Source organism: Lampetra fluviatilis, chromosome 78, assembly GCF_964198595.1.
Source record: "Lampetra fluviatilis chromosome 78, kcLamFluv1.1, whole genome shotgun sequence".
NCBI classification, from domain to species: Eukaryota; Metazoa; Chordata; class Hyperoartia; order Petromyzontiformes; family Petromyzontidae; genus Lampetra; species Lampetra fluviatilis.
In genome coordinates, this window is record NC_136352.1 from 2,408,642 (window position 1) to 2,434,381 (window position 25,740).

Consider the following 25,740-nt stretch of genomic DNA (forward strand, 5'->3'; position numbering starts at 1 on the left):
ACCGTGCCTGTGCCTCCCCCGGTTGTCGCATCGGCAGGGACCTCCACCCCTGATAATCACGGCGATTCCGTCGCATGCGATGCTCCCCTTGGGTTGAGCCACGACGAATGGGGGCGCCTCCAGGCGGAGTACGCCTCCCTATTGAAATTGCGGTGCCGCGTCAGTGATCCGGGCGACGTGTCGAGCCAACGCAGGGTAGCTCCTGTCATTTTCAAGGAAGGTCTTTTAATGTGTTGGGTCGGCGGCTTGCATCGCTACAGTATCGTGGTACCCACAAGCCTCAGGGGTAGACTAATTTTGACCATCCACGAGCGGCTGATGCACCTGGGAGTTCACAAAACCCTGGCTACCCTTAAGCTTGATATTTTTTGGCCTGGAATGGTGGGAAACGTCAAAAACTTCCTGAAGAGTTGTGTGCAATGTGCTAGCTGCAAACTGCCATCTGCTAAACGCTGTCCGCCCTTGAAATCTATTCAAGTTTCTTGTATCAACAAGCTTGTCGCACTCGATATACTTGGACCTTTCCCCGTCACAGCCCAAGGTAATAAATATTTGTTGGTGGGTGTGGAGTATTTCTCCCGTTGGCCTGTGGCTTGACCGCTCCCCAATCAATCGGCCGCCACATCACCGAGGCATTTCTGCACGGATACGTGCTGGATAAGGGGGCCCCGGAGCGCCTCAAGAGGTGTGCGAACTTTTAGGCACGAAGAAGGTCCGCAAGTTGCCCCATCATCCCCAGATGGAAGGGATGGTGGAGCGACTTAACAGGACTCTAACCTCTATGTTGAGTGAGCAGGTCGATGCGTCCCAGAAAGACTGGGACCTGCACATTCCAGGGGTACTTGCAGCCTATAGAATGGCTCCGCACGTTTCCACCGGCTACTCGCCATTCTTTCTAATGTAAGGGAGAGAACCAAACCCCCCCCCCCCGCCCCCTCTCCTATTGACATCCAGCTAAATACGCTTTTAGGAAGCCGAGGATACCATCTCAGAACCCATGCGTTTCACCCTTTAACGGGTTTCGGAAGCACGTGAGGCTTCAAAATAAAATTCCGCTTCACAGCAATCAGCCAATGAATGTCTAAGGGGCCTTCGCGTGCCGGGTAAACAGTGGGCCCCGGGGAACAGGGCTTGGCTGCACTGCCCTCAAATGCCCGTGGGCACATCCCCCAAGTTGTACAGACCCTGGCGGGGGCCGGTTGAGGTGATACGGGCCGACCGGCCACAATGTGTTAAGATCCAGTTCGGCCGCCGGAATTGGTTTGTCCATCCATCCCACCCTCAAGCCTTTTGTCACTCCCCTGTCACATCCCTTCATCTCCGATCCATGAGGGCCGAGTGTCAGGTGTGCCGGGCGAGCTGGAGGGGGGGGGGGGGCGCCTGTTGAGGTTGTTCCTCAGGGTGGTTCTGCAGTCCCGCCCACAGGACCGGAGTGCGTGACACCCTCGACGCCGTCGGCTGCTACTCCTCCGGATGCTCTACTGGATGCGGAGCGGCTGTTGGCCAGCCATTCTCCGCCGACGCCGTTATCTCCTATGGAGGGACGGGTGTGTCGGCAGGGCAGAGGAACTGAGGCAAGGGTCACGGAAAACCCCATCTGAAAGCCCCTGGAACCTGCTAGTGGGTTCGAGAAGGGTGGCGTGGCCAGGGCGGAGCCAGGCCACGCTGGGTGCATAAAAGCAGCTGAGAGTGGGAGCTCAGGGCTGTCGGTTTTGGAAGGGGAGACGTCTCATCGTCGCTGTCATCTTCGCCGCTTCATCAATGCCGTCTTCGCTAGATATTGCGCGGCCAGATCGTTGTTGGCTGTCTCGGTCAGCACCATCGGTGTTACATGGTCAGGGTTGTGTTTATGCTAGGTTAGACGACTAGGGAGTGTGATGGTGAACTTGTGAAGGTGTTAATCAAGGTGCCCTCTTATAAACTGTCTCCCACTACGATGACACGACAACTGGTGGGGTGAAGTGTCATCGGAGGATGGGAACGGCGAAACATTCATCCCTCCACCAGCCCCGGGACCCCAGTTACAAAGCCCATTGGCAGAGAAAGAGCAGCTGCGGATTGGCGGGAGAGCGGCGGCGAATTGGCGAGAGAGGAGCCCGATCCTCCGCGGTCACGCGCCAAGCACGTGGCATGGCCGAGGACTACCGTGCTGAGGGGAGCGTGGGGGAGCGCGGGAGGCACGCCACAGCCAGTGGCGCGGAAAGGAGTCACGAGGGGACCCTGGTGGTGGTCCCCGTCGGTGCAGGAGAGTGGAGGAGCCTTTGGCCGGAGACCGCACATGTGGTGGGCGCCATTTTGCCCGTGGAGGGCTTGGCATGGCTGGTGGGCGCTATTTTGCTTAGAGCGCGGGATAGCGCTGGAGGGGCAGCGGAGTCAATGGCGCTGCAAGGGGCAATTTTTGGCCTACCATGCGACGCCCACATGATATTTCTCCAGCGGAAGCGAGGGGAGGCCAAGACACCCTTCCCTTTCCAGGAGGCTCTGCTGGTGCTGGGGTGCCAGATGGGTGAGACGGAGCTCGACTTCTTGGCGGTGGAAAGGATAGCGCTGGAGGGGCAGCGGAGTCAATGGCGCTGCGCAAGGGGCAATTTTTGGCCTACCATGCGACGCCCACATGAGATTTCTCCAGCGGAAGTGAGGGGAAGCCAAGACACCCTTCCCTTTCCAGGAGGCTCTGCTGGTGCTGGGGTGCCAGGCTGCTGGCGCGGGAATTGGGGATCGCCCTGCCCTTCGCCGAAGGCTTGGGGGATCACGTCCTTGAAGGTGGCCCAGGAAATTCAGGGCCATGAGGCCTGTCAGCATTGGTCCAAAGTGGAGGCTTGGCCGTGGTGGGAGGAGGATATTGTGGCTGTGGTGTGTGGCCTGGGGACGCATGGGAGAAGGCCCCAACGGGTGGGTTGGCAATCGGGGCAGCCCCCTCCGCCCTGGGGATATTGTCTTTTCTGAGACCAAGGTGCTCTGCAAACCTTCTGGCTACCATCAAAGGTTTGTGCATGTGTAACGGGTTCCGGAGACACTTGTAGAGGTAACTTGTTTATTACAACCCAACACTCTCCAACAGTCCAGATACTCTGTTACCGCCTAGGTACACAGCCTAGGTACACAGCCTAGATACTCTACTCTGGCTATGCTCTGGAACTCGCCCTCACAAGGTCGTAGAGAGCTCCCCTTTTTATGCCTAGTCCAACGAGGGGTGGGGCCGTGTGCGCCACCAGACATCCCACAGAGCACACACAGCCCCCCCCCCCCATTGGCGGCGCCAAGAGGCTTAAGCGCCTGGGAACCCAACGCCTGGCGCCCAGAGCCTTAAGCGTCTGGACCCGCCTGGGAACCCAGCGCCTGGTGCCAAGAGGCTTAAGCGCCTGGCCCTCCCAGGGTCCCAGAGCCCCCAGCAGCCCCTCCCTTCTTATGTCACTACATTACCCCCCTATACGTAGCCTCCAGCCGACCCGGCTGTCAAAAAAAAATACAATTGTACAATAAATTATTTGTTAACCATCAGAATGAGTGTGTGACAAATCAAGAAAAAAAATGAGAAGAAAGCACCTCTCCCCCTCCTGTGGTCACCGATGCAGAACAACACTGTATAAACATATATGCAGGATGAACGCACGCCCCAATCGCCCACTATACATGATGGCAAGGTGAGTGGCGTCGCGTTGGGACGAGAGTTCGTGGGCGGGGGTCATGAAAATCGTTTTGAGTTTTGAGCGAGTCCGAGTGGCAGGTCCATCGGCCGCGACGGAGGCGGGAGGGGACCGACAACCCGCTGTTGCGCTTGTGTCCTGGGTCGCTGATCTCGCGGGCAAGCTTGTTCCCGCTGGGTCGGCCGTGGCGGGTTTCATTCCCAAGGCACCTGAGGGCGGGACAGCGGGACCTGCCCGAGAGTTAGAAGCAGCATCATCGCGGCGCGGCTCGTCAGACATGTCGCGCTCTCGGCCCCGGAGAAGTGAAGTAGGTGTGTAGGGTTGAATGTAAGGTTTTAGACGTGACGGGTGCACGAACCAACGTCGCTTGCCATGCTGGATCCTGACACACTGCGGGCGGAGAACGCGAATAATAACAACCGGGCCTCTCCAAGGCTTAAGCAGTTTTGAGGAAGTAGCCAATGGTACCTGCGGGCAGTGGAGCCAGGCGCGGTCCCCTTCTACCCAAACGTGGCGGGACGTGCGGAGATTCCGCAACCGCTTGTTGGCAAGCTGACGGGCTTCTGAGTTATTTTGAGCAGCCTCCCGGGCATCCACGAGACGACGCACATTAGCACGGATGTGGTCGGCAATCTTCGCCTTAGGTGCGGGCTGTTTAATGTGCAATTGTACGTCGATAGGGGGGCAAACCTCCCTACCATATTCTTAGGTTTTTTCGGTAAAGTCACGTAGGTAAAACATCAAAATTAATTAAAATAAAATAAAAATTACGACGTTTCGGAGGCAACACAAGTCTCCGTCATCAGGTGGGACCGTCCCAGCCGGATTAGCTGCATCAAGTGAGGCAATGATTCAAGATGTAATCCCTTAAAAGCAAGTTGAGGGGGGGGGGAGTTCATCAGAATGTGGTAGCCAATGAATGGGACGTATCGGGAGGGAGGGGGGCGGGGCTCAAAGACGGCACGGAGTGCCACGTACAACGCGTCGGGAGGGGGGCGGGGCCAAAAGGATGGACGACGGCTTGGACGCGGTTTCTGCTGCACACGCCAACGCATTGGACAGAGAGGGGGAGGGGAGGCCTGATACACATGATAGAAAAAGAACGAAAATGCCCATGTTTATACCAATGAAGAGAGTACTGTTAAACACTAGGGATGTTAACACTCGGTAAAGTAAAGTAAAATAGTGCCTGTCAGATAAGATGGTCCAAAAAAGTGTAATTAAGTCTTTTTTGCGTGGTTGATAACATCTTTCCAATGATTACTAAGTTTGTACCCATCATCACGGTTGAAATTATGTCTGTGTTTGTATATTTGTATGGCTTCGTGTACAAACTTTTGATGGTAGCCGGGAGGTTTGCAGAGAACCTTGGTCTCGGAAAAGACAATTTCATGAGAGCCCACCGAGTTGTAGCAATGATCGGCAACGGCCGAAGAATCAGTTCTGCCGTGTTAAAGATCTGACTTGTGCTCGCGGACACGATCAGAAACATGACGTTTCGTTTCTCCAATGTAGCAATCACCACAAATGCAACTCAATTTGTAGACTCCAGGATACTGTAAGTCAGGAACGACATCCTTCACAGATGGAATCAGATCACGGATTTTATGCACTGTACTAAATCGGACTTGGATCTTATGTTTGTTTAGAATTTTGGAGATCTTTTTGGTCACGCCAGCTATGTATGGTAACGTGATAGTTTTGGTCGGAGTTTCATGTGGCTGTTTCTGTGTGGTGGGAGAGACAGCTTGGCGGATAGTACGGTCAGAGTATCCGTTCATCCTGAGGGCCCGATGTACATGTCTTAATTCACCGGTCAGGTGGTGTTGGTCAGAAATGCCATGGGCTCTGTGGTATAGCGTTTTGATGAGAGAATTCTTTTGAGCTGGGTGGTGGTGGGAATCCGGTTTCAAGTAGGAATCTGTGTGGGTGGCTTCCCTGTAGACAGAATGTCCCAAGGATCCGTCAGGCCTCCTCTCAAACAGAATATCCAAGAATGGTAGTTTACCGTCTTTCTCCACTTCCATGGTGAATCTGATGGATGGGTGTCTAGAATTGATGTGGTCCAAGAAGTGGTTCAATGCTGGGAGGCCATGTGGCCAGATGACGAAAGTGTCATCCACATACCTCTTCCACAGGGAAGGACGCAAGGTGGATGTCTGGATGGCGTCTGATTCAAACTTTTCCATGAACATGTTGGCTATAACTGGTGATAAGGGGGAGCCCATAGGGCTACCCTCATTCTGTTTGGAGAAGGTGCCATTCCAGGTAAAATAGGTGTTGGTGAGGCAATGCCTAACCAGCGCAGGTGCATCAGAATTCAATCCATGTTGGACTAAGTCCTCAATAATTGTTAGGGTGTCCGGTACTGGGACTTTGGTAAACAAAGATACTACATCAAAGCTGACGAGGATGTCATCAGGAGATAGTACCATGTCCTTAACCATAGAGACTAATTGGGTTGAGTTGAGTACTGCCGAAGAGGTCTTACCTGAGAAGGGGAGCAGAGTATCTGATAGAAAACGGGCTAGTTTGTACGTAGGAGAGTTTATCGTCGACACGATGGGTCGTAGCGGGGTGCCTTCCTTATGGATTTTGGGAAGACCATAGAGTCTGGGAGTCACAGACTGATTGGGATCTCCACATACCTGGTGTCGTGGCCACCTATAGAATTGCGCCCCATGCTGCCACGGGGTACTCGCCATTCTATTTTATGTATGGTAGGGAGTTCTAGATTTGAAGCTTTCGTGACTGCAAGGATTCATATTCTTAGGTTTTTTCGGTAAAGTCACGTAGGTAAAACATCAAAATTAATAAAAATAAAATAAAAATCACGACGTTTCGGAGGCAACACAAGTCTCCGTCATCAGGTGGGACCTTCACAGCCGGATTAGCTGCATCAAGTGAGGCAATGATTCAAGATGTAATCCCTTAAAAGCAAGTTGAGGGGGGGAGGAGAGGGGGGGGGAGTTCATCAGAATGTGGTAGACAATGAATGGGACGTATCGGGAGGGAGGGGGGCGGGGCTCAAAGACGGCACGGAGTGCCACGTACAACGCGTCGGGAGGGGGGCGGGGCCAAAAGGATGGACGACGGCTTGGACGCGGTTTCTGCTGCACACGCCAACGCATTGGACAGAGAGGGGGAGGGGAGGCCTGATACACATGATAGAAAAAGAAAGAAAATGCCCATGTTTATACCAATGAAGAGAGTAATGTTAAACACTAGGGATGTTAACACTCGGTAAAGTAAAGTAAAATAGTGCCTGTCAGATAAGATGGTCCAAAAAAGTGTAATTAAGTCTTTTTTGCGTGGTTGATAACATCTTTCCAATGATTACTAAGTTTGTACCCATCATCACGGTTGAAATTATGTCTGTGTTTGTATATTTGTATGGCTTCGTGTACAAACCTTTGATGGTAGCCGGGAGGTTTGCAGAGAACCTTGGTCTCGGAAAAGACAATTTCATGAGAGCCCACCGAGTTGTAGCAATGATCGGCAACGGCCGAAGAATCAGTTCTGCCGTGTTTCAGATCTGACTTGTCCTCGCGGACACGATCAGAAACATGACGTTTCGTTTCTCCAATGTAGCAATCACCACAAATGCAACTCAATTTGTAGACTCCAGGATACTGTAAGTCAGGAACGACATCCTTCACAGATGGAATCAGATCACGGATTTTATGCACTGTACTGAATCGGACTTGGATCTTATGTTTGTTTAGAATTTTGGAGATCTTTTTGGTCACGCCAGCTATGTATGGTAACGTGATAGTTTTGGTCGGAGTTTCATGTGGCTGTTTCTGTGTGGTGGGAGAGACAGCTTGGCGGATAGTACGGTCAGAGTATCCGTTCATCCTGAGGGCCCGATATACATTTCTTAATTCACCGGTCAGGTGGTGTTGGTCAGAAATGCCATGGGCTCTGTGGTATAGCGTTTTGATGAGATAATTCTTTTGAGCTGGGTGGTGGTGGGAATCCGGTTTCAAGTAGGAATCTGTGTGGGTGGCTTTCCTGTAGACAGAATGTCCCAAGGATCCGTCAGGCCTCCTCTCAAACAGAATATCCAAGAATGGTAGTTTACCGTCTTTCTCCACTTCCATGGTGAATCTGATGGATGGGTGTCTAGAATTGATGTGGTCCAAGAAGTGGTTCAATGCTGGGAGGCCATGTGGCCAGATGACGAAAGTGTCATCCACATACCTCTTCCACAGGGAAGGACGCAAGGTGGATGTCTGGATGGCGTCTGATTCAAACTTTTCCATGAACATGTTGGCTATAACTGGTGACAAGGGGGAGCCCATAGGGGTACCCTCATTCTGTTTGGAGAAGGTGCCATTCCAGGTAAAATAGGTGTTGGTGAGGCAATGCCTAACCAGCGCAGGTGCATCAGAATTCAATCCATGTTGGACTAAGTCCTCAATAGTTGTTAGGGTGTCCGGTACTGGGACTTTGGTAAACAAAGATACTACATCAAAGCTGACGAGGATGTCATCAGGAGATAGTACCATGTCCTTAACCATAGAGACTAATTGGGTTGAGTTGAGTACTGCCGAAGAGGTCTTACTTGAGAAGGGGAGCAGAGTATCTGATAGAAAACGGGCTAGTTTGTACGTAGGAGAGTTTATCGTCGACACGATGGGTCGTAGCGGGGTGTCTTCCTTATGGATTTTGGGAAGACCATAGAGTCTGGGAGGTCTTGCCTCTCCTCCCCCCCTCAACTTGCTTTTAAGGGATTACATCTTGAATCATTGCCTCACTTGATGCAGCTAATCCGGCTGTGACGGTCCCACCTGATGACGGAGACTTGTGTTGCCTCCGAAACGTCGTGATTTTTATTTTATTTTATTTGTATTAATTGTGATGTTTTACCTACGTGACTTTACCGAAAAAACCTAAGAATATGAATCCTTGCAGTCACGAAAGCTTCAAATCTAGAACTCCCTACCATACATAAGATAGAATGGCGAGTACCCCGTGGCAGCATGGGGCGCAATTCTATAGGTGGCCACGACACCAGGTATGTGGAGATCCCAATCAGTCTGTGACTCCCAGACTCTATGGTCTTCCCAAAATCCATAAGGAAGGCACCCCGCTACGACCCATCGTGTCGACGATAAACTCTCCTACGTACAAACTAGCCCGTTTTCTATCAGATACTCTGCTCCCCTTCTCAGGCAAGACCTCTTCGGCAGTACTCAACTCAACCCAATTAGTCTCTATGGTTAAGGACATGGTACTATCTCCTGATGACATCCTCATCAGCTTTGATGTAGTAGCTTTGTTTACCAAAGTCCCAGTACCGGACACCCTAACAATTATTGAGGACTTAGTCCAACATGGATTGAATTCTGATGCACCTGCGCTGGTTAGGCATTGCCTCACCAACACCTATTTTACCTGGAATGGCACCTTCTCCAAACAGAATGAGGGTACCCCTATGGGCTCTCCCTTGTCACCAGTTATAGCCAACATGTTCATGGAAAAGTTTGAATCAGACGCCATCCAGACATCCACCTTGCGTCCTTCCCTGTGGAAGAGGTATGTGGATGACACTTTCGTCATCTGGCCACATGGCCTCCCAGCATTGAACCACTTCTTGGACCACATCAATTCTAGACACCCATCCATCAGATTCACCATGGAAGTGGAGAAAGACGGTAAACTACCATTCTTGGATATTCTGTTTGAGAGGAGGCCTGACGGATCCTTGGGACATTCTGTCTACAGGAAAGCCACCCACACAGATTCCTACTTGAAACCGGATTCCCACCACCACCCAGCTCAAAAGAATTCTCTCATCAAAACGCTATACCACAGAGCCCATGGCATTTCTGACCAACACCACCTGACCGGTGAATTAAGACATGTACATCGGGCCCTCAGGATGAACGGATACTCTGACCGTACTATCCGCCAAGCTGTCTCTCCCACCACACAGAAACAGCCACATGAAACTCCGACCAAAACTTTCACGTTACCATACATAGCTGGCGTGACCAAAAAGATCTCCAAAATTCTAAACAAACATAAGATCCAAGTCCGATTCAGTACAGTGCATAAAATCCGTGATCTGATTCCATCTGTGAAGGATGTCGTTCCTGACTTACAGTATCCTGGAGTCTACAAATTGAGTTGCATTTGTGGTGATTGCTACATTGGAGAAACGAAACGTCATGTTTCTGATCGTGTCCGCGAGCACAAGTCAGATCTGAAACACGGCAGAACTGATTCTTCGGCCGTTGCCGATCATTGCTACAACTCGGTGGGCTCTCATGAAATTGTCTTTTCCGAGACCAAGGTTCTCTGCAAACCTCCCGGCTACCATCAAAGGTTTGTACACGAAGCCATACAAATATACAAACACAGACATAATTTCAACCGTGATGATGGGTACAAACTTAGTAATCATTGGAAAGATGTTATCAACCACGCAAAAAAGACTTAATTACACTTTTTTGGACCATCTTATCTGACAGGCACTATTTTACTTTACTTTACCGAGTGTTAACATCCCTAGTGTTTAACATTACTCTCTTCATTGGTATAAACATGGGCATTTTCTTTCTTTTTCTATCATGTGTATCAGGCCTCCCCTCCCCCTCTCTGTCCAATGCGTTGGCGTGTGCAGCAGAAACCGCGTCCAAGCCGTCGTCCATCCTTTTGGCCCCGCCCCCCTCCCGACGCGTTGTACGTGGCACTCCGTGCCGTCTTTGAGCCCCGCCCCCCTCCCTCCCGATGCGTCCCATTCATTGGCGACCACATTCTGATGAACTCCCCCCCCCCTCTCCTCCCCCCCTCAACTTGCTTTTAAGGGATTACATCTTGAATCATTGCCTCACTTGATGCAGCTAATCCGGCTGTGACGGTCCCACCTGATGACGGAGACTTGTGTTGCCTCCGAAACGTCGTGATTTTTATTTTATTTTATTTGTATTAATTGTGATGTTTTACCTACGTGACTTTACCGAAAAAACCTAAGAATATGAATCCTTGCAGTCACGAAAGCTTCAAATCTAGAACTCCCTACCATACATAAGATAGAATGGCGAGTACCCCGTGGCAGCATGGGGCGCAATTCTATAGGTGGCCACGACACCAGGTATGTGGAGATCCCAATCAGTCTGTGACTCCCAGACTCTATGGTCTTCCCAAAATCCATAAGGAAGACACCCCGCTACGACCCATCGTGTCGACGATAAACTCTCCTACGTACAAACTAGCCCGTTTTCTATCAGATACTCTGCTCCCCTTCTCAAGTAAGACCTCTTCGGCAGTACTCAACTCAACCCAATTAGTCTCTATGGTTAAGGACATGGTACTATCTCCTGATGACATCCTCGTCAGCTTTGATGTAGTATCTTTGTTTACCAAAGTCCCAGTACCGGACACCCTAACAATTATTGAGGACTTAGTCCAACATGGATTGAATTCTGATGCACCTGCGCTGGTTAGGCATTGCCTCACCAACACCTATTTTACCTGGAATGGCACCTTCTCCAAACAGAATGAGGGTACCCCTATGGGCTCCCCCTTGTCACCAGTTATAGCCAACATGTTCATGGAAAAGTTTGAATCAGACGCCATCCAGACATCCACCTTGCGTCCTTCCCTGTGGAAGAGGTATGTGGATGACACTTTCGTCATCTGGCCACATGGCCTCCCAGCATTGAACCACTTCTTGGACCACATCAATTCTAGACACCCATCCATCAGATTCACCATGGAAGTGGAGAAAGACGGTAAACTACCATTCTTGGATATTCTGTTTGAGAGGAGGCCTGACGGATCCTTGGGACATTCTGTCTACAGGAAAGCCACCCACACAGATTCCTACTTGAAACCGGATTCCCACCACCACCCAGCTCAAAATAATTATCTCATCAAAACGCTATACCACAGAGCCCATGGCATTTCTGACCAACACCACCTGACCGGTGAATTAAGAAATGTACATCGGGCCCTCAGGATGAACGGATACTCTGACCGTACTATCCGCCAAGCTGTCTCCCACCACACAGAAACAGCCACATGAAACTCCGACCAAAACTATCACGTTACCATACATAGCTGGCGTGACCAAAAAGATCTCCAAAATTCTAAACAAACATAAGATCCAAGTCCGATTCAGTACAGTGCATAAAATCCGTGATCTGATTCCATCTGTGAAGGATGTCGTTCCTGACTTACAGTATCCTGGAGTCTACAAATTGAGTTGCATTTGTGGTGATTGCTACATTGGAGAAACGAAACGTCATGTTTCTGATCGTGTCCGCGAGGACAAGTCAGATCTGAAACACGGCAGAACTGATTCTTCGGCCGTTGCCGATCATTGCTACAACTCGGTGGGCTCTCATGAAATTGTCTTTTCCGAGACCAAGGTTCTCTGCAAACCTCCCGGCTACCATCAAAGGTTTGTACACGAAGCCATACAAATATACAAACACAGACATAATTTCAACCGTGATGATGGGTACAAACTTAGTAATCATTGGAAAGATGTTATCAACCACGCAAAAAAGACTTAATTACACTTTTTTGGACCATCTTATCTGACAGGCACTATTTTACTTTACTTTATCGAGTGTTAACATCCCTAGTGTTTAACATTACTCTCTTCATTGGTATAAACATGGGCATTTTCTTTCTTTTTCTATCATGTGTATCAGGCCTCCCCTCCCCCTCTCTGTCCAATGCATTGGCGTGTGCAGCAGAAACCGCGTCCAAGCCGTCGTCCATCCTTTTGGCCCCGCCCCCCTCCCGACGCGTTGTACGTGGCACTCCGTGCCGTCTTTGAGCCCCGCCCCCCTCCCTCCCGATGCGTCCCATTCATTGGCTACCACATTCTGATGAACTCCCCCCCCCTCTCCTCCCCCCCTCAACTTGCTTTTAAGGGATTACATCTTGAATCATTGCCTCACTTGATGCAGCTAATCCGGCTGTGATGGTCCCACCTGATGACGGAGACTTGTGTTGCCTCCGAAACGTCATGATTTTTATTTTATTTCATTTGTATTAATTGTGATGTTTTACCTACGTGACTTTACCGAAAAAACCTAAGAATATGAATCCTTGCAGTCACGAAAGCTTCAAATCTAGAACTCCCTACCATACATAAGATAGAATGGCGAGTACCCCGTGGCAGCATGGGGCGCAATTCTATAGGTGGCCACGACACCAGGTATGTGGAGATCCCAATCAGTCTGTGACTCCCAGACTCTATGGTCTTCCCAAAATCCATAAGGAAGACACCCCGCTACGACCCATCGTGTCGACGATAAACTCTCCTACGTACAAACTAGCCCGTTTTCTATCAGATACTCTGCTCCCCTTCTCAAGTAAGACCTCTTCGGCAGTACTCAACTCAACCCAATTAGTCTCTATGGTTAAGGACATGGTACTATCTCCTGATGACATCCTCGTCAGCTTTGATGTAGTATCTTTGTTTACCAAAGTCCCAGTACCGGACACCCTAACAATTATTGAGGACTTAGTCCAACATGGATTGAATTCTGATGCACCTGCGCTGGTTAGGCATTGCCTCACCAACACCTATTTTACCTGGAATGGCACCTTCTCCAAACAGAATGAGGGTACCCCTATGGGCTCCCCCTTGTCACCAGTTATAGCCAACATGTTCATGGAAAAGTTTGAATCAGACGCCATCCAGACATCCACCTTGCGTCCTTCCCTGTGGAAGAGGTATGTGGATGACACTTTCGTCATCTGGCCACATGGCCTCCCAGCATTGAACCACTTCTTGGACCACATCAATTCTAGACACCCATCCATCAGATTCACCATGGAAGTGGAGAAAGACGGTAAACTACCATTCTTGGATATTCTGTTTGAGAGGAGGCCTGACGGATCCTTGGGACATTCTGTCTACAGGAAAGCCACCCACACAGATTCCTACTTGAAACCGGATTCCCACCACCACCCAGCTCAAAAGAATTATCTCATCAAAACGCTATACCACAGAGCCCATGGCATTTCTGACCAACACCACCTGACCGGTGAATTAAGAAATGTACATCGGGCCCTCAGGATGAACGGATACTCTGACCGTACTATCCGCCAAGCTGTCTCTCCCACCACACAGAAACAGCCACATGAAACTCCGACCAAAACTATCACGTTACCATACATAGCTGGCGTGACCAAAAAGATCTCCAAAATTCTAAACAAACATAAGATCCAAGTCCGATTCAGTACAGTGCATAAAATCCGTGATCTGATTCCATCTGTGAAGGATGTCGTTCCTGACTTACAGTATCCTGGAGTCTACAAATTGAGTTGCATTTGTGGTGATTGCTACATTGGAGAAACGAAACGTCATGTTTCTGATCGTGTCCGCGAGGACAAGTCAGATCTGAAACACGGCAGAACTGATTCTTCGGCCGTTGCCGATCATTGCTACAACTCGGTGGGCTCTCATGAAATTGTCTTTTCCGAGACCAAGGTTCTCTGCAAACCTCCCGGCTACCATCAAAGGTTTGTACACGAAGCCATACAAATATACAAACACAGACATAATTTCAACCGTGATGATGGGTACAAACTTAGTAATCATTGGAAAGATGTTATCAACCACGCAAAAAAGACTTAATTACACTTTTTTGGACCATCTTATCTGACAGGCACTATTTTACTTTACTTTACCGAGTGTTAACATCCCTAGTGTTTAACATTACTCTCTTCATTGGTATAAACATGGGCATTTTCTTTCTTTTTCTATCATGTGTATCAGGCCTCCCCTCCCCCTCTCTGTCCAATGCGTTGGCGTGTGCAGCAGAAACCGCGTCCAAGCCGTCGTCCATCCTTTTGGCCCCGCCCCCCTCCCGACGCGTTGTACGTGGCACTCCGTGCCGTCTTTGAGCCCCGCCCCCCTCCCTCCCGATACGTCCCATTCATTGGCTACCACATTCTGATGAACTCCCCCCCCCTCTCCTCCCCCCCTCAACTTGCTTTTAAGGGATTACATCTTGAATCATTGCCTCACTTGATGCAGCTAATCCGGCTGTGACGGTCCCACCTGATGACGGAGACTTGTGTTGCCTCCGAAACGTCGTGATTTTTATTTTATTTTATTTTTATTAATTTTGATGTTTTACCTACGTGACTTTACCGAAAAAACCTAAGAATATGAATCCTTGCAGTCACGAAAGCTTCAAATCTAGAACTCCCTACCATACATAAGATAGAATGGCGAGTACCCCGTGGCAGCATGGGGCGCAATTCTATAGGTGGCCACGACACCAGGTATGTGGAGATCCCAATCAGTCTGTGACTCCCAGACTCTATGGTCTTCCCAAAATCCATAAGGAAGGCACCCCGCTACGACCCATCGTGTCGACGATAAACTCTCCTACGTACAAACTAGCCCGTTTTCTATCAGATACTCTGCTCCCCTTCTCAGGTAAGACCTCTTCGGCAGTACTCAACTCAACCCAATTAGTCTCTATGGTTAAGGACATGGTACTATCTCCTGATGACATCCTCGTCAGCTTTGATGTAGTATCTTTGTTTACCAAAGTCCCAGTACCGGACACCCTAACAATTATTGAGGACTTAGTCCAACATGGATTGAATTCTGATGCACCTGCGCTGGTTAGGCATTGCCTCACCAACACCTATTTTACCTGGAATGGCACCTTCTCCAAACAGAATGAGGGTACCCCTATGGGCTCCCCCTTGTCACCAGTTATAGCCAACATGTTCATGGAAAAGTTTGAATCAGACGCCATCCAGACATCCACCTTGCGTCCTTCCCTGTGGAAGAGGTATGTGGATGACACTTTCGTCATCTGGCCACATGGCCTCCCAGCATTGAACCACTTCTTGGACCACATCAATTCTAGACACCCATCCATCAGATTCACCATGGAAGTGGAGAAAGACGGTAAACTACCATTCTTGGATATTCTGTTTGAGAGGAGGCCTGACGGATCCTTGGGACATTCTGTCTACAGGAAAGCCACCCACACAGATTCCTACTTGAAACCGGATTCTCACCACCACCCAGCTCAAAATAATTCTCTCATCAAAACGCTATACCACAGAGCCCATGGCATTTCTGACCAACACCACCTGACCAGTGAATTAAGAAATGTACATCGGGCCCTCAGGATGAACGGATACTCTGACCGTACTATCCGCCAAGCTGTCTCTCCCACCACACAGAAACAGCCACATGAAACTCCGACCAAAACTATCACGTTACCATACATAGCTGGCGTGACCAAAAAGATCTCCAAAATTCTAAACAAACATAAGATCCAAGTCCGATTCAGTACAGTACATAAAATCCGTGATCTGATTCCATCTGTGAAGGATGTCGTTCCTGACTTACAGTATCCTGGAGTCTACAAATTGAGTTGCATTTGTGGTGATTGCTACATTGGAGAAACGAAACGTCATGTTTCTGATCGTGTCCGCGAGGACAAGTCAGATCTGAAACACGGCAGAACTGATTCTTCGGCCGTTGCCGATCATTGCTACAACTCGGTGGGCTCTCATGAAATTGTCTTTTCCGAGACCAAGGTTCTCTGCAAACCTCCCGGCTACCATCAAAGGTTTGTACACGAAGCCATACAAATATACAAACACAGACATAATTTCAACCGTGATGATGGGTACAAACTTAGTAATCATTGGAAAGATGTTATCAACCACGCAAAAAAGACTTAATTACACTTTTTTGGACCATCTTATCTGACAGGCACTATTTTACTTTACTTTACCGAGTGTTAACATCCCTAGTGTTTAACATTACTCTCTTCATTGGTATAAACATGGGCATTTTCTTTCTTTTTCTATCATGTGTATCAGGCCTCCCCTCCCCCTCTCTGTCCAATGCGTTGGCGTGTGCAGCAGAAACCGCGTCCAAGCCGTCGTCCATCCTTTTGGCCCCGCCCCCCTCCCGACGCGTTGTACGTGGCACTCCGTGCCGTCTTTGAGCCCCGCCCCCCTCCCTCCTGATACGTCCCATTCATTGGCTACCACATTCTGATGAACTCCCCCCCCTCTCCTCCCCCCCTCAACTTGCTTTTAAGGGATTACATCTTGAATCATTGCCTCACTTGATGCAGCTAATCCGGCTGTGACGGTCCCACCTGATGACGGAGACTTGTGTTGCCTCCGAAACGTCGTGATTTTTATTTTATTTTATTTTTATTAATTTTGATGTTTTACCTACGTGACTTTACCGAAAAAACCTAAGAATATGAATCCTTGCAGTCACGAAAGCTTCAAATCTAGAACTCCCTACCATACATAAGATAGAATGGCGAGTACCCCGTGGCAGCATGGGGCGCAATTCTATAGGTGGCCACGACACCAGGTATGTGGAGATCCCAATCAGTCTGTGACTCCCAGACTCTATGGTCTTCCCAAAATCCATAAGGAAGGCACCCCGCTACGACCCATCGTGTCGACGATAAACTCTCCTACGTACAAACTAGCCCGTTTTCTATCAGATACTCTGCTCCCCTTCTCAGGTAAGACCTCTTCGGCAGTACTCAACTCAACCCAATTAGTCTCTATGGTTAAGGACATGGTACTATCTCCTGATGACATCCTCGTCAGCTTTGATGTAGTATCTTTGTTTACCAAAGTCCCAGTACCGGACACCCTAACAATTATTGAGGACTTAGTCCAACATGGATTGAATTCTGATGCACCTGCGCTGGTTAGGCATTGCCTCACCAACACCTATTTTACCTGGAATGGCACCTTCTCCAAACAGAATGAGGGTACCCCTATGGGCTCCCCCTTGTCACCAGTTATAGCCAACATGTTCATGGAAAAGTTTGAATCAGACGCCATCCAGACATCCACCTTGCGTCCTTCCCTGTGGAAGAGGTATGTGGATGACACTTTCGTCATCTGGCCACATGGCCTCCCAGCATTGAACCACTTCTTGGACCACATCAATTCTAGACACCCATCCATCAGATTCACCATGGAAGTGGAGAAAGACGGTAAACTACCATTCTTGGATATTCTGTTTGAGAGGAGGCCTGACGGATCCTTGGGACATTCTGTCTACAGGAAAGCCACCCACACAGATTCCTACTTGAAACCGGATTCCCACCACCACCCAGCTCAAAATAATTCTCTCATCAAAACGCTATACCACAGAGCCCATGGCATTTCTGACCAACACCACCTGACCGGTGAATTAAGAAATGTACATCGGGCCCTCAGGATGAATGGATACTCTGACCGTACTATCCGCCAAGCTGTCTCTCCCACCACACAGAAACAGCCACATGAAACTCCAACCAAAACTATCACGTTACCATACATAGCTGGCGTGACCAAAAAGATCTCCAAAATTCTAAACAAACATAAGATCCAAGTCCGATTCAGTACAGTGCATAAAATCCGTGATCTGATTCCATCTGTGAAGGATGTCGTTTCTGACTTACAGTATCCTGGAGTCTACAAATTGAGTTGCATTTGTGGTGATTGCTACATTGGAGAAACGAAACGTCATGTTTCTGATCGTGTCCGCGAGGACAAGTCAGATCTGAAACACGGCAGAACTGATTCTTCGGCCGTTGCCGATCATTGCTACAACTCGGTGGGCTCTCATGAAATTGTCTTTTCCGAGACCAAGGTTCTCTGCAAACCTCCCGGCTACCATCAAAGGTTTGTACACGAAGCCATACAAATATACAAACACAGACATAATTTCAACCGTGATGATGGGTACAAACTTAGTAATCATTGGAAAGATGTTATCAACCACGCAAAAAAGACTTAATTACACTTTTTTGGACCATCTTATCTGACAGGCACTATTTTACTTTACTTTACCGAGTGTTAACATCCCTAGTGTTTAACATTACTCTCTTCATTGGTATAAACATGGGCATTTTCTTTCTTTTTCTATCATGTGTATCAGGCCTCCCCTCCCCCTCTCTGTCCAATGCGTTGGCGTGTGCAGCAGAAACCGCGTCCAAGCCGTCGTCCATCCTTTTGGCCCCGCCCCCCTCCCGACGCGTTGTACGTGGCACTCCGTGCCGTCTTTGAGCCCCGCCCCCCTCCCTCCCGATACGTCCCATTCATTGGCTACCACATTCTGATGAACTCCCCCCCCCTCTCCTCCCCCCCTCAACTTGCTTTTAAGGGATTACATCTTGAATCATTGCCTCACTTGATGCAGCTAATCCGGCTGTGACGGTCCCACCTGATGACGGAGACTTGTGTTGCCTCCGAAACGTCGTGATTTTTATTTGATTTTATTTTTATTAATTTTGATGTTTTACCTACGTGACTTTACCGAAAAAACCTAAGAATATGAATCCTTGCAGTCACGAAAGCTTCAAATCTAGAACTCCCTACCATACATAAGATAGAATGGCGAGTACCCCGTGGCAGCATGGGGCGCAATTCTATAGGTGGCCACGACACCAGGTATGTGGAGATCCCAATCAGTCTGTGACTCCCAGACTCTATGGTCTTCCCAAAATCCATAAGGAAGGCACCCCGCTACGACCCATCGTGTCGACGATAAACTCTCCTACGTACAAACTAGCCCGTTTTCTATCAGATACTCTGCTCCCCTTCTCAGGTAAGACCTCTTCGGCAGTACTCAACTCAACCCAATTAGTCTCTATGGTTAAGGACATGGTACTATCTCCTGATGACATCCTCGTCAGCTTTGATGTAGTATCTTTGTTTACCAAAGTCCCAGTACCGGACACCCTAACAATTATTGAGGACTTAGTCCAACATGGATTGAATTCTGATGCACCTGCGCTGGTTAGGCATTGCCTCACCAACACCTATTTTACCTGGAATGGCACCTTCTCCAAACAGAATGAGGGTACCCCTATGGGCTCCCCCTTGTCACCAGTTATAGCCAACATGTTCATGGAAAAGTTTGAATCAGACGCCATCCAGACATCCACCTTGCGTCCTTCCCTGTGGAAGAGGTATGTGGATGACACTTTCGTCATCTGGCCACATGGCCTCCCAGCATTGAACCACTTCTTGGACCACATCAATTCTAGACACCCATCCATCAGATTCACCATGGAAGTGGAGAAAGACGGTAAACTACCATTCTTGGATATTCTGTTTGAGAGGAGGCCTGACGGATCCTTGGGACATTCTGTCTACAGGAAAGCCACCCACACAGATTCCTACTTGAAACCGGATTCCCACCACCACCCAGCTCAAAATAATTCTCTCATCAAAACGCTATACCACAGAGCCCATGGCATTTCTGACCAACACCACCTGACCGGTGAATTAAGAAATGTACATCGGGCCCTCAGGATGAACGGATACTCTGACCGTACTATCCGCCAAGCTGTCTCTCCCACCACACAGAAACAGCCACATGAAACTCCGACCAAAACTATCACGTTACCATACATAGCTGGCGTGACCAAAAAGATCTCCAAAATTCTAAACAAACATAAGATCCAAGTCCGATTCAGTACAGTACATAAAATCCGTGATCTGATTCCATCTGTGAAGGATGTCGTTCCTGACTTACAGTATCCTGGAGTCTACAAATTGAGTTGCATTTGTGGTGATTGCTACATTGGAGAAACGAAACGTCATGTTTCTGATCGTGTCCGCGAGGACAAGTCAGATCTGAAACACGGCAGAACTGATTCTTCGGCCGTTGCCGATCATTGCTACAACTCGGTGGGCTCTCATGAAATTGTCTTTTCCGAGACCAAGGTTCTCTGCAAACCTCCCGGCTACCATCAAAGGTTTGTACACGAAGCCATACAAATATACAAACACAGACATAATTTCAACCGTGATGATGGGTACAAACTTAGTAATCATTGGAAAGATGTTATCAACCACGCAAAAAAGACTTAATTACACTTTTTTGGACCATCTTATCTGACAGGCACTATTTTACTTTACTTTACCGAGTGTTAACATCCCTAGTGTTTAACATTACTCTCTTCATTGGTATAAACATGGGCATTTTCGTTCTTTTTCTATCATGTGTATCAGGCCTCCCCTCCCCCTCTCTGTCCAATGCGTTGGCGTGTGCAGCAGAAACCGCGTCCAAGCCGTCGTCCATCCTTTTGGCCCCGCCCCCCTCCCGACGCGTTGTACGTGGCACTCCGTGCCGTCTTTGAGCCCCGCCCCCCTCCCTCCCGATACGTCCCATTCATTGGCTACCACATTCTGATTAACTCCCCACCCCCTCTCCTCCCCCCCTCAACTTGCTTTTAAGGGATTACATCTTGAATCATTGCCTCACTTGATGCAGCTAATCCGGCTGTGACGGTCCCACCTTATGATGGAGACTTGTGTTGCCTCCGAAACGTCGTGATTTTTATTTTATTTTTATTAATTTTGATGTTTTACCTACGTGACTTTACCGAAAAAACCTAAGAATATGAATCCTTGCAGTCACGAAAGCTTCAAATCTAGAACTCCCTACCATACATAAGATAGAATGGCGAGTACCCCGTGGCAGCATGGGGCGCAATTCTATAGGCGGCCACGACACCAGGTATGTGGAGATCCCAATCAGTCTGTGACTCAGACACCTGGTGGCTTAGCATGGAGGTAAGTGTCCTATGTAATCGCTCGACCATACCGTCAGTCTGCGGGTGATATGGCAAGGTGTGAATTTTGTGTGTCCCTAGCAGGTTTCACACATCCCGCAACAGGGTGGAAGATAAATTTTTCCCTTGGTCGGTCAGCAGGCGTTCGGGAGCACCCTTATCCAGGACGTAGCCCTGGAAAAAGGCTTCCGTAATGGCTGCTGCAGACTGGTTGGGGAGTGGCCAGGCCATGGCCCATCGGGTAAAATATTCGACCCCAACCAAAAGGTACTTACTACCCCGAGGAGTAGCGGGAAACGGACCTAAAATATCGAATGCGACGATCTCATTGACCCGGGAAACCTTAATGGATTGGAGCGGCGGGCAGGATGGCCTAGCAGGTGGTTTCCGCCGTGCACATTCTGTGCAACCTTGCACAAGGTCAGCCACATCGTTTGCCATGCCCGGCCAAAAAAATTCCAATTGGATTTTAGCTAGTGTTTTCTGAACACCCAAGTGCAAGAGGCGACTGTGGGTTTCCCACACAAGTCGCCCCCGCAGGGAGGTGGGCACCACCAACGTGTGGGATTGGGACCCCCCATCCCAATGCATGAGGACGCCTTCCCGGATGACATATGATACAAGGCCCCCCTGCCCCCTGTGACCCTCGGCATCCCTAGCGCGGCGTCTCAATTTGAGGAGGGAGACGTCTTCCATCTGAAGACGTCCCCAGTCGTCCAACCCGAGGCCCAGCAATGCGTCCTGCGGAACTTGCGTGGAGGGAGCCCCGTGGTCCCCGACCCCATCCCCGGCCGCGACCGCAAGGGATGGGGGCGGTACCCCATCAAGCTGCCTACAACGCCCCGCACCCAAAAAACAAGCACAGCGCCCATTGTTCGGCAGTCGCGACAACCCGTCGGCGTTCCCGTGTTGAATCCCCTTGCGGTAAATGACAGTGAACGCAAAGTCCTGGAGGATCTCGAGCCAACGCGAGAGCTGTCCAGATGGTTGGTCCACTCGCAAGGCGTATTGTAGCGCCGCGTGGTCGGAGCGTATTGTGAAATGCCTGCCATACACGTATGGCCTGTACTGCTTTATTAAAAAAACGATAGCAAGCAATTCGCGGCGCGTCACGCAGTAACGTTGCTCCGCGGGTGACAGCACCCTGCTGCCATAGGCGACGACGCGCTCCACTCCATTGACAATTTGCGACAGCACCCCTCCAATTCTGGTGTTGCTGGCGTCTGTATCCAGAATGAACGGAGTGGTAAAATCTGTATAAGACAGGGTAGGAGCATCGACCAGTGCTTTTCGGACGGCATTGAATGATGCCTGTTCTAACTCTCCCCAACGGAATTTTACCCCTTTGGCCGTTAATGCGTGGAGGGGCTTCGCGATGGATGCGAATCCCGCAATAAATCGTCGATAATATGAGGCGAAGCCGATAAAACTCCGCACCTCCCCAACAGAGGTAGGAGTTGGCCATGAGCGCACGCAATTTGTCTTTTCGGGGTCCGTGGCAATTCCCGAGCGGCTGACAATATGGCTTAAGTAACGAACCGAATCCCTCATGAGGTGGCACTTTTGCGGTTTGAATTTGAGGTTAGCCGCTCGCATTTTAAGGAAAACTGCCTTCAATCGCGTGAGGTGTTCATCAAAAGTTTTGCTGAACACGATTACATCGTCGAGGTAGATTAGGCAAGAATCCCACTGGAGCCCAGCGAGGACCAGCTCCATCAGGCACTGGAACATCGCCGGGGCCGAGTGAAGACCCATGGGAAGTCTGTTGAATTGGAACAGTCCCTGCGGCGTGTGAAAGGCCGTCTTTGGTTTGGATGCGTCATCAAGGGGTAGCTGCAAAAACCCCGAGAGGAAATCCAAGGTGGAGAAGTAGTGCGCACCTGCTAAGGCATCGAGCGACTCGTCCATCCTGGGAAGCGGGTAGGCGTCGGCCACAGAAATCTTATTAAGTTTCCTGAAGTCAACACAAAAGCGGAGGCTCCCATCATGCTTCTTAACAAGAACGATCGGCGCCCCCCATGGGCTATTTGATGGCGCAATGACATCGGCCGCCAACATATCGTTGACGGCCACCCGTAGATGTTCCTTTTCAGCCGGGCTCAACCGGAATGGGTTTTGACGAATTGGAGCGGCATCACCCGTGTCGATGTGATGGCTTAGCAATTTAGTGCAGCCAATGTCGAATTTGCTTTGACTGAAAACGTCGGCGAAATCGCTCAGCAGCGTTCGTAATTTAGCATGCTGTAATGGTGACAAATCGGCAGAAGTGGAGCAAAGCGCGTCGAGCCATCCTGTGTCAGGACCTGGCTTGGCAACGGAAGAGGACTCGCCCCCTACGCGACCCACGATCACATCTTCTGGCGGGGCTGGCGTCGTGTGAGCAAGCACCATTCCCTAACAGATAACGGCCGTTTCCAATCCCGCGTTAAGGACCTGGATAAAGGGGTCGTGGTCGCTTCGCACGAGCGTTTGTGCACACACGAGGTCCGACACCCGCTCAGCTGAACGCGAAGGCCCGATCACAGCACCCCCCATGAACGCATTGTAGTCAAGGGGTTTACGAAACCGGAGGGGAACTAACATCTGAGAGCCGGGAGGAATGTGAATTGTGCAGGCCGCCAACGCCTGCACCGTCGTAGATGCGGAGTGCAACCGAGTGAGTGTGGGTAGGAAGGCCATGCGTCGGCTGGAGGGGAGCTCAATACACCCTTTGTTAATGAGAATTTTAATGGGCATCTTCCCCAAGAAATCTGTTCCGAGGAGGCACGGAACGGCGAGGGTTGATGAGACCAAAATGGGCCCAACTAATTAGACGTCAGCAATGCGGATCTGAACATTGATCCGTCCGGTGATGCCCAACGAACCCCCATTTGCGGCATAGCATGGCACGTCAACTGGCTGCAAGGGACGGCATGTATCGGGCAGAATATTATAAATTATGTCAGAAATGATGGTCGCCGACGCACCCGTATCGATCAACATACGAACATCAACGCCCTCGATGGAACCCACTACGGCAGAGGACCCTGCCGCCGCGGCAACGACCCTATGGGCCAACTCGGACCATTGACCTGGTCCGAGCGCCCGGTTGTTCAATGATGGGCCCGAATTCCCCTCCTCTGAAGCATGACCCCCCTGTGTGGTGTGAGGGTGCATGCTTGTTGTAAGTGGGGGCCGAGAGTGCGAGGTGTCGTGACTCACCTGGGTATGCCGAGGATACGGTGGTGGCCGAGGCGCCGGAGGTCCTGAAGTCCGGCGTCGGGGGACCCGGCAGCCGGACGCCACATGGCCCAGAAGGCCACAGTTGTGGCAGACGATGGACGCCCCGTCTTGGCGCGAGGTTGGCCGGTCCCGCTGGTGGTGATCTCGCTGGGATCGCCAGTTGGACGATCCGCAACTTTCTGTTGCCTCGAAGGCCTGATGAGGCCCCGAATGCACGTCATAGGCTTGTGCATCAGGTGGGCCTGTGCAGGCGGCGATGGTCGTGTCCTCATCGCAATGTAGGTGTGCTTGGATGCACCTGGCAGCACGTAGCGACGTGAAGTCGTCGTCGTCGTCGGCTGTCGGCATGGCAACTCGAAGCTGGTGGGCCAAGCTCATGAGCTTCTGCAGCACGAGTGACTCCACAGCGTCTTCATCCATGCGAGGGTAGGCAACCCGCGCCATGGCCAGCAGCGCGCTGCGGTACCCCATCGCCAACTCGGAGGCCTTTTTCCTCCTCGCATCGAAGCTGTGACGTGCTTCGGACGGGGATCCATAAATCAGCCGCATCTGATGAAGGGCATCCGTGAGCGTGGCACGTTTCGCTCATGGCACCGCAAGAAGTGCTGCGAGGGCGTCGTCGTCGAGCATGGCCGGGAGTCCCTGGAGCGCTTCATACTCCGACCAGCCGGACGTCTCTATAAGAGAGACGAACCGGTGTTCGAACGCTGCCCACTCACCCCCCTCTGAAGAAAATGCCTTGAGTGCCGGCAGGCGTTGCTGGACGTGAGCCCCGCGCTCGTTGCCTGGCAACCCGGCTGAAGCTGGCTTCGCGTTCGCAGTGCTGTCACTCGGCGGTGAGGGACGCAGCGCTGATGACGCGGCGTTGCTAGGTTGCAGACAGCTGTCACCCGGCGGTAAGGGATGCAGCACTGATGATGTGGCATCGTTTGGTTGGCCCACGCTGGGCCCGGAAGTGACGTCGCTCCCAGTGGTCATTGCTCCCCCGGCAGAAGTGACGACACACCCGGATGTATTTGCGGCGGGAACGGCTGCCATCTTTGTGTTGGAGCCGGCGGAATGGCGCGGCCGCTGCGCTGCCTCTCTCCCTCCTGTCTCCGCCTGTGAGCGACGCATGTTGTCCAGGATGGAGACGGTGGCGTGGAGCAGCTCAGTGAGGCGAAGCAGCGCCTCTTCCATTCCTGCTCCCGACGCTGGAGAGGGGACGGTCGGCGGAGCAGACAGCTGCTCAGCCGGCGGTGCAGCGTCGCTGTCGACCGGCGTTGGCCGCCCCATCGCTGCTTGTTCCTCGACATCGCCGTCAGGACTGAAGGTAC

The 25,740-nt window shown here is 50.5% G+C and overlaps 1 protein-coding gene across 1 annotated transcript; it reads right to left on the reverse strand.

Annotated features, from left to right (window-relative positions):
* Window positions 1–1,992: 1,992 nt before the first annotated feature.
* On the reverse strand, window positions 1,993–24,778 carry LOC144953586 (uncharacterized). Its single transcript, XM_078884160.1, has 4 exons — window positions 24,404–24,778; window positions 3,764–3,856; window positions 2,601–2,723; window positions 1,993–2,149 (listed from the first exon to the last, which is right to left on the reverse strand). The coding sequence occupies exons 1-4, from the start codon at window positions 24,694–24,696 to the stop codon at window positions 1,993–1,995; spliced, it is 666 nt and encodes a 221-aa protein (XP_078740286.1). The 5' UTR covers window positions 24,697–24,778.
* Between the last annotated feature and the right edge of the window lie 962 nt (window positions 24,779–25,740).